General features: G+C 57.7%; 3 protein-coding genes across 3 annotated transcripts; 1 reads left to right on the plus strand and 2 right to left on the minus strand.

The window, feature by feature from the left end:
* Positions 1-17: 17 nt before the first annotated feature.
* Positions 18-1,607, minus strand: ACO1O0_001054 (uncharacterized protein; the record flags this gene model as incomplete). Its single annotated transcript, XM_083190547.1, has 1 exon — positions 18-1,607. The coding sequence occupies one exon, from the start codon at positions 1,605-1,607 to the stop codon at positions 18-20; it is 1,590 nt and encodes a 529-aa protein (XP_083054406.1).
* Positions 1,608-4,975: 3,368 nt separating this feature from the next.
* ACO1O0_001055 (uncharacterized protein) lies at positions 4,976-6,472 on the plus strand (the record flags this gene model as incomplete). The annotated part of the gene is made up of 1 exon (XM_083190548.1): positions 4,976-6,472. One exon carries the CDS (start codon positions 4,976-4,978, stop codon positions 6,470-6,472), a length of 1,497 nt encoding a protein of 498 aa, XP_083054407.1.
* A 327-nt stretch (positions 6,473-6,799) lies between these two features.
* On the minus strand, positions 6,800-8,527 carry ACO1O0_001056 (uncharacterized protein; the record flags this gene model as incomplete). Its single annotated transcript, XM_083190549.1, has 1 exon — positions 6,800-8,527. One exon carries the CDS (start codon positions 8,525-8,527, stop codon positions 6,800-6,802), a length of 1,728 nt encoding a protein of 575 aa, XP_083054408.1.
* Between the last annotated feature and the right edge of the window lie 316 nt (positions 8,528-8,843).

An 8,843-nucleotide genomic window follows, 5' to 3' on the forward strand; every position in this document is an offset into this window, starting at 1 on the left:
AGTAGGATCCGTCAATCTCACCCGTCATGGGTTCCGCCCACCTCTGCTGACGGACGGGGCTCTTCTAGGATCCTTAATCCCCCCGAGTCGTCATACTCGACCCTCCTTTGGTTGACAGCTTTGAGCAGCTCGCCGCGCAGGACGGCTCTCTCCCCAGTGACAGGATCCCATTCCCATCCCTCGCGCATCCACATCCACCTCAGGTACGCACGGAGCTCCTTGTCGTCCGGCCTGACTCGCATCCACTCCGGTTGGAATCCTAGCTTGGTGCCCTCGCCATTCCAACCTTTTGCACGGCCTAGTAACACGTCGCGGCAGAATATTCGCCAGCTATCAAGCGCATATTTGCCCTGTGTCATGTGCCCAATCTCCCAGGCCTCGGCGTCTTGGTCCTCTCCTCCAGGCGTCAACAGGCCAGTGGTGGCAGCTCCTCCTGTATCGCTGAGCATCTCGCTTACCATCGCTGGGCGTGTATCTCTTCGATCGTAGTTCCTGACACGGTATACTTGGCCAGCTTGTGGTGGATTATCAATGAAAATCCTCGCATACTTTTGCAGAAATCCCAGACGGTTCATGGACAGACCAAGATGTCTAATCATGCCCAAGATCTCATCGGCATTTTCTGGGTCTGCTATCGAGGCAGGTGAGGCAAACCTTTTCTTCACGGCGTAAAATACTGGTATAGCGGCCGTGCCCCTTGTGCGGATAAGAAAGGTGATGGCCACGAGGAGCCAGAAAGGCTCATGGGCAACCTTCTCTTGGACCAGCCCAAATGATTCGGAATCCAGTGGTGGGAAAGGAACACAGGAGATTGTCCCAGGTGGCAACCTCTTTGAGGGGGCATTTTGCGGTGCCGGCGATGAGGCAAAGTATGGAGAGATGGCGTTGCGATTGCCGCCAGCAGTCCTATTGCTGACTTGACACACAGACTTTATGTAGCAGACAGGTGATTCCTCCAATTTCGAGGCCCTTCCAGCATTTGTGTCGCAAAAAATCGCGTCCTGTCGTGAGTCTAAAGCAGTATCTCGTTGGACTAACTGAAAGGTGGTTGAAGACGGGTCCTTGTAGCTGTGAATGGCCACATGCTGGCGGTCCTCCCCTGTGTCTGCCTCAGACTCTTGAGCCCAATAATGCGACGTGAAACCTTGTCGTTTCCGCTTGGGGGCATGCGAAGCACCGGACGATTTGGTCGCGGGGGGAGGGCTTGATGATGGCGGGTTGAAGGATGGCAATATCGTCGACGCTTGAAGTTCCAGGTGCTTCGCGAGAGCAATGAGCTGATCGGTGCCTTTCCACTCCTCCTGCAGCACCTGTGGACTGGCACTTGGTTGGAAAATGTACCATAGAAAGGTCAAAAGATCGTTTCCCTCAAGACTGCTTGGATCCGTGCCGCGTGCCTGGAGCGACCTGGCGCAACCGATGAGAGTCTCCCAACTCTCTGCCCCAGCTGTGAGGCTCAAATTAATGAGTAATTCCAGCTCAGAACGGGGTGCCCTGCTCGATTGCAGGATGGCAACGAGGAAGTCTCTTTCATTTTCGTCGACGTCGAAGGGCTGGAGAACATCGTAACCGAAACACAACTCATCTTGCCCGATGGCTGTAGGCATGGTCAGGCCGCGGCTGCTTTACAGCAGGAGCAAGGGGTTTCATAGTGAGTGTACGTGTTGCATGGGCAGTCAAAAAGATGACATGCAATGGACTGGATATGTACGGAGTCTATGTTGCTCGCAGTGTCGAATTCACGGTGTTAAGTTGTGGGTCGACGGTGATGAACTGATGATCTCGGTGACAAACGGCTCACCGGTCAGTCGACGCTAGTCCCCGATTGGGTTGGGTCGGGTCGACACCACCGTAACCAGCTGTCAGCCACGAGGTCACGACCCCGTTTATTATCGCATTCCGCATCCGTTCAGTTCAGCACGCACAGTTGATGTCTCGAACGTACATGGATGGGGGGATGAGAAGCCAATGGGTAAGAAGAAGCAAGAACAGGCGGCCAATGCACGAATAGGGGCAGCAGGTCGCATCACTACCGAGAGTAGGCAGCCCAATGGGTGGTTTCAATGGCTGGAAGAGCTGGCAACACCAAGTCATCTGGAAGGAGATGCATGCCTCCTGCAGCGGCACACCCAACCTACGTGCGTCGCGTGATACCTTCGACAGCGGCAGGAGAGAGGGGGTTTTCATGACAGATCCGATCCAGATATAATTCCCAGAGCCTCAAATAGTCTACGGTACCAAAATTTACTGTTAAATAAGAGACCTAGAGATCACCTGAGAGTCCCCCGAACACGCACCGGCCATCAGAGCCTTATCCCCAGGACACCGAAAAGAGGTACCCCACAGTGCCAGCTACCAGCCGGACGCACGCACACGTCAGGCCCGGTCAGGGATCTATCGCGCACGCAAGTGGGTCACGTGCACACGCCTGAGGTTTCCGACTATCGATCGCCCCCCCCAGGGCCCCAATCGCCCTCGCAGTTTCCTCGGACTTCCGTCCATTCCACCAGTCCCTCCACTTCGAGACTCGTCGCAGTCGCCGCTTTCAACCATCCTCAACCACCATCAGAAGACGTCCCGGCCACCCGAACACGAGCGTCCTCGCATCGCCCTATCGACCGAACGAGATTCGATCATTGCCTCTCATTCACATCATTTAAGATATGAGTAGTCGCGGCGGGAAATTAGCCCCAGAAGTCAACCGGTGAGTTCTCCATCTTTTTGCCCTTGGCCTAGCCATCCGATTCAACTTCTCACGACCTACACCCGACGGCGCGTCGGCCTCAATCTCCATCAACGCGTGGAGATTGGCGTGTCAACGACCGTCAATCAAATTCTCGCCCTTTCACTGGTCCTATGAAGCTTGCTCAATCGAACCCATCGCTGACCCTGCCATTCTAGAGCTCTGTTCGTGAAGAACTTGAGGTACGATGCCGACACCCCCGATCGAATCCCATCAAAACGACCTGCAAAACTAACACGGATTGCTTAGCTACAACGTCACGCCAGAGGACTTGTTCGATCTCTTCGGGAAATTTGGTTCCATCCGGTACGCCGTCACCGGCAACATTTTCCCCAGGCCAACCTTGCCGAAAGACGCTAACGTGTATGATATAGCCAAGTTCGGCAGGGCATCGCGAACAACACCAAGGGCACCGCCTTCGTAGTTTATGAGGATGTAATGGATGCTAAGCAAGCTTGTGACAAGCTCAACGGCTTCAACTTTCAGAGCCGTTACCTCGTCGGTATGTTTGGGCTTTCTGCTGGGCAGTGTCGAAGAACCCCATTAGCTGACATTGCATCAAGTTCTATATCACCAGCCAGACAAGATGGCCAAGTCAAAAGAGGACCTGGAGGCCCGCCGTGAATCTTTAGCTCAGCTCAAGAAGCAGCACGGCATCGATTGACAATCCGACCGGCCTGTCGACAGTCTGCACGGGAGGAAGTCCACTTCCTCCCGGTCTGCAGGCCGGTCTCCATCCTCACCGAAGTCAGCTTCGCCGGATCCAAAGACGATACTGCGCAAAGATAGCCCGCCGACCGACTCCGCGTCAAGGGCAAGCCCTCGCTCCCGAGGCGTCCGCTTCGTTGACGGACAACGTCCCAGGCTGCAAGCTGTTGCATGATGATGCCTGCAGGCGCACGTCTACTCTGGACGACACATTTTCTACTCGGGATTGGGGCGGAGGTTGGCGGTTGGATGTTTTCTCATGGGACTCGGGCTGCATTTCCCGACTCAGGCCACTCGTTTTCAAGGCACTGATCCGCGAACAAGACATGGATGGCATGCTTGGTCTGTTAGGGATCTGGGGAAAGTCGGGGATGTTGTATCAGCAAGTGACGCAAGCCAAGTCACCTGGGGGGGGATTCTTGATGTCTTTTTTTTAGTCCTTCACCTCTATTCTACCTGGCCATTGGGAGGCTATGGTAATTGCTAGACCGTCTCAGATTGAGGCCGTTTGGCTCGGAACTCTCGTCTCAAATTGCAACTTGTTCTGTCATTCTGCTACCATGGGTCGCCTGCACCTCTTCCACCTGTTCTGTTACCTCTCTAACCTGCGTACCGTAATAGTTGATCTTGAGAATATCCAGATGCCCATGGCCCCCCTCATCAAGGAGTCACCGGGGAGTCACTGGGGAGTCCACAGTGATCACATGTTGCTCCCCGCGATCCTTGGACACACCGCCATCGGCTAGCAAGTCGCAGCAAGTCGAATTAGGCGTTGGGTAGAGCGTGCAGCATTGACAGGCAACCTGGGAGGCAGATTCAATCTCAACCGTGCAATTGGGCGTGGACGTTTCAAAAGTGCAATCCGCCTCGCGGGTCTATTCTTGGGCCTCGTCGTGGGCCGCTCTTGGGGCGACCGGCTACATACAAATGGTGGCTGTGGCCGCTCCCACCTGGTCGGGGGCCGTTTGTGCCAACCAACCCGCATTCCCAAATTGCCATCCACGTCCCTGGGCGACCAGCTTCGAGGCCGCAATGACCCAAGGAGCGCAGACACCGCAGACACTGCAGACACTGCCATGCTTCCTCCGGGTGGGAGCAACGTGGGAGAACCGGCCGACACAATCATCATGAGGCTTTCCAGGGCCCTTCCACGGCCTCTTCACAGCCCTTGACGGGCCTTCCATCGCCCTTCATCCTCCTTCATCGCCAACGCCAGTGCCTGGGGCGTCGTCTGGTTTCCCTGTTGGCCAACAGCCAGCAACCAACATCTGGTTAACTTGGGGGATCGATTATCACAGTAGCCTGTAGGTAGGGAGGCCAGGTCTCTCGGCCACTTCTCTCGGCCAGTCTGCCTACACCCATTCGCCATTATTCGCCATGTTTGATCAAGCCTCCTTCTCCCCCCAATGCCTCCCCCCTTATAACTAACACCAGAACGATACTAACATGTTCTGGTTCTGCTGTGCAGCCCTCAACGTGGCAGACTATATCGTATAGATTCCTCTCCCCCTTCTCACTCTCCAAATGTCCGCCCCTATCTCGCAGTTCAGCAGGCTGTCCCTCGAGAATATGCCCCCAACCACGCGCTCCAAGTCCCGCGCCGTGTCTGTGACACCGGCCCCCAACGCCTCCAACGGCTGCTACGGCAGTGATACAGAGTCCAGCGTTGACTCGGAGACCGACTCGGATCTCTCCGACTATGACGAGGACGCCCCCGCCGTCGTCCGCTCGCCCTCCCGCCTCCTCTACCGCCTCGACGGCCTGCCGGCCAGGAGCCGCAACGCCGTCCGTGATGCCTTCAGCGACCCGCCGCGGATCTCGCTGCAGCGCTGCCGCCTCATCAACGACACCTACGCCTTCCAGATGACCGAGCTGGTCACCCGCTCCGTCCGCATACGCGCCTCGGGCGACGGGGAGTCCCACCTGAGCTGCTCCTGCACGCCGCCCACCAACCGCAGCGGCGAGCACCAGGAGACGTGCCCTCACCTCCTGTGGCTGCTGGACCAGCTGCTGAAGCAGACCCTCTACCACCACGACCGCAACGAGCCCGTGACCATGAAGCGAAGCGGCTACGCCCACGAGATGGGCGACCCCTTCCAGAGCATAGCGCGCCACCACCTCGACGTCCTGGCCGCCGGCATCCACTGCCCCCTCGTGGACCCGGACTCGGACGGCCAGCTCGATCAGACGCGCACCCTCGAGGCCCGCGAGCTGCTCTCCTCCATCTACTCGATGCCTCCAGACCAGTTCCGCCCAGACATCTTCGACCACCCCACGTTGGGGAGGAAGGTCCTCAAACGCAACGACCTCGATCGCACCGTCTTCCGCATGCTCACCGACAACGGCCACTTCTTCCACTACCTGCTCTCTCTCTCCCGCCCCACAGACCCCGTCAACGACCCCTTCCGCAAACTCTCCCAGCGCATCGACCTCGTCCTGCGCAGCCTTGACGCAGCAGCGGCGGCGGCTCAGACGACACCACCAGTATCACCCAGTGGCAACAACAACAGCAGCAGCAGCAGCAGCAGCAGCAGCAGCAGTGGCAACAGTGCCTCCGTAGAGCACCCCACCACCGTGGCCTGGGCGGCACGCCACATCCTCGGCTGCGTCAACCACATTCGCTCCGCCCTCTACAGCCGCGACCACCCACTGCGGCCCTCCGAGGCCCTCTCTGCCGCCTCGGCGCTCGTGCACATCCTGGCTGGCGTCGTGGAGCGCACCCGCGACATCCAGCGCGAAGGCCCCCGGCTGGACCGCAACCTGTACCTGCGCCTCGTGGGCGACCGCGACCAGGATTTTGTCATCGGCGTGCTGGCCCTAATCCCCGGCGCCGCCAGCCAGTTCCTTAGCAACCTCGAGGAGCTGCTCGACGAGATTGGCGTCCACGGCGCGCCCGCCACGTACGTGGACAAGTTCCGCTCCCTGCTGGGGAGACTGAGGACGTCGAGGACGGGGGCGGCGGGTCTGAAGAGGCAGGGGCAGGGGCAGGCGGCCGATCGGCGGTCAAAGAGGATGAAGTGATGCCAAAGAGGTAACGTTGTACATCTTCTCTAGATAAACTAGTAGATAGCCTATCGCAGGTGCACACGTGCGGTATTCGAGTAACAATAACAAATTCACTGTCCGCACCATCGCTTGCCCGCACAGAGAAGAACACAAGGCACAGATAGCCGGCGTGGATCGTGTAGGGAACCGTCTTGGGTACCGTCCCACAAATGCATTTGGACCAGCAGATGCAGACGACACCCCTCCCTCCCCCCTCGAGGCCCCTCCCCCTTTTTCCATGACCCTGTGACCCGGTGTGGGACAGAGACGCATCTCACTGCCAGTCTTACCGTGCCTTGTACTTTATGCCGGGAGCATTGTCTCCGAGAATGCCACAAGCTCCGCATGGACCTCCCGCAGCGTCGGTCTGTGGTAATAGTTCTCCTTCCAGTCTCCCCGCTTCATTCCCTCCTCACGATCATGAAGCCACTCCTCGGAAGCCTTGATCTCCTTGGCCCACCACTCCCGCGCTGTTTGCTGGACCTGCTCCGCCGTCGAAAGCCCCGTGTGCTCTAGCTCTCGGAGCACGAGCTGGTTCCCTTTCCTGACGATGAACTTGCTGAGGCCGTCCTGTCTCCCCCTTGTGCATCGGTCAATCAGGTCCCTCATAGGCTTGGGTGTCGTTGTGTACCCGGGGAACTCCACCGCGGGTTCCCATGGATAGGACAGCCACACGGCCGCTCGCTGGGGCGCGCTCTTTGCCTCAAAGATGCACCAGAGGACACGGCCAAGCATGTAGACCTCGCAGGCCTCCTGCTCCGTCAGGGTCAGGCATGCCCAGGGGATGTTGTATCCGTCGGATGGCCATCTGTAGTCCTCACCCTCCATCATGTCCTCCCACTCGGGGAGCAATCTGGACAGGAGGCGCGAGTATTTGCTGGCGATGTCCCCCGCTATCTCCTCATCCACCGCCAGCAGACGGACGTACTCGATAGCGTTCACCTCGGGGGCGGCAAACTCGCACCAGACCCCGCGCTGCTCGAAATCCACCATGACAACATCCCCCGATTCGGAGAGTACAATGTTGTCCATCCTCAGGTCGGGATAGAACATCCCCGTTGTTTCTCTCAGGTGGCACAGAGCTGATGAGAGCTGGGTGGCCCATTTCGCCTTGTCTGCAAGCGCTACTGTATTGTGCAGCTGGAGGAAGGGTATCAGGTCGCGAAGGCTTCCGTGCGTGTGGTATTCGAGCGTGAACCCCACGACGGCCGTCTTGTTACCGAAGCTGCATTTCTTTGTCACCATGTGAGCGGGTCGAGCGACGACGTTGGGGTGTGCGGGAATCCTGAGCAGCTGCCTGAGCTCATGGTACAAGTACTTGGACCAGCTCGTCAAACCCTTAAAGATCCAAATCTTTCCATCGATGCGGACAAGACAGACGCTGTCATGCAACTGCGACACGTACACGAGTTCGCTGATGTCCACGACAGGGGGGTAATGCTGTATATCTGAGCCCCAAAAGTTCTGCAGTGCCGAGGGAGACAGGAGCTGGCGTTCTAGATTATGGGCTGGGGCGATAACAATGATTGCCTTGGCAATATTGATGGGCAAGTTCTTTAGGACGATTCTGGACCCAAAGGGTACATTCTCGTAGATACGCCGGGGCTCCTCCATCGCCGAGACCCAGTGATGGAGAATCCTCAACACATGCCTAGTAACTCCAAGCCGTGCGACGCGATGTTTATCTCTCGTATGGAAGGTGACATCGATATCGAGCATCTCACGGATGGCTAGGGGAAGCTGGGACGGCTCAGGGATGAAGACGTCCATCCGGAGCGGTGGCATCGCGTCAACGAAGAGGGGAGTGGCGTAGAACTGGCTTCCAAACGCAGTACATCCATCCATCTCCCAGAGAGGCTGGCCTGGGACTTCGAGGCTGTCGATGCGGTTTTTCGGGTTCAACAAGGACTCCCCCCAGGTGACCTCCCCCAGGGCGGGGGGCTGCTGTTTGGTGGAATCGGCGGGGTGTGCATGGCTGAACGCCGCTGTTGGGTGAATCACATCGTGAATGGACTGTTCGCTTAGTTCCATGACGACGGTACTGCTCCCAAGGTCGTTTCACAATAAATCGTTGTTGGAGAGTTGAGAAGAGGACGGTGTTTACCCGCGGTTGTCTGAGAACGAGGCGGTCAGGCTCTTCACTGAGCGCTAATAAAATGCCAGCAGCTGCTTTATCACCAACAAGGCTAGCATCCGGCCACAAGGGAATCTGAGAAGGATGAGATGCAGAGCCTATCCACCGTTAAAACTTGACCACGGAACACTGCGATGTTTGCTGGGCGGGTTCGGGAACGATTGTGGAGCTGAGTGCGATAACCTCATGCGGCCACGCGAGTTGGCAAGAGGT

Source organism: Amphichorda felina, assembly GCF_050947745.1.
Source record: "Amphichorda felina strain 45539 chromosome Unknown scaffold_1, whole genome shotgun sequence".
Classification (NCBI taxonomy): domain Eukaryota; kingdom Fungi; phylum Ascomycota; class Sordariomycetes; order Hypocreales; family Bionectriaceae; genus Amphichorda; species Amphichorda felina.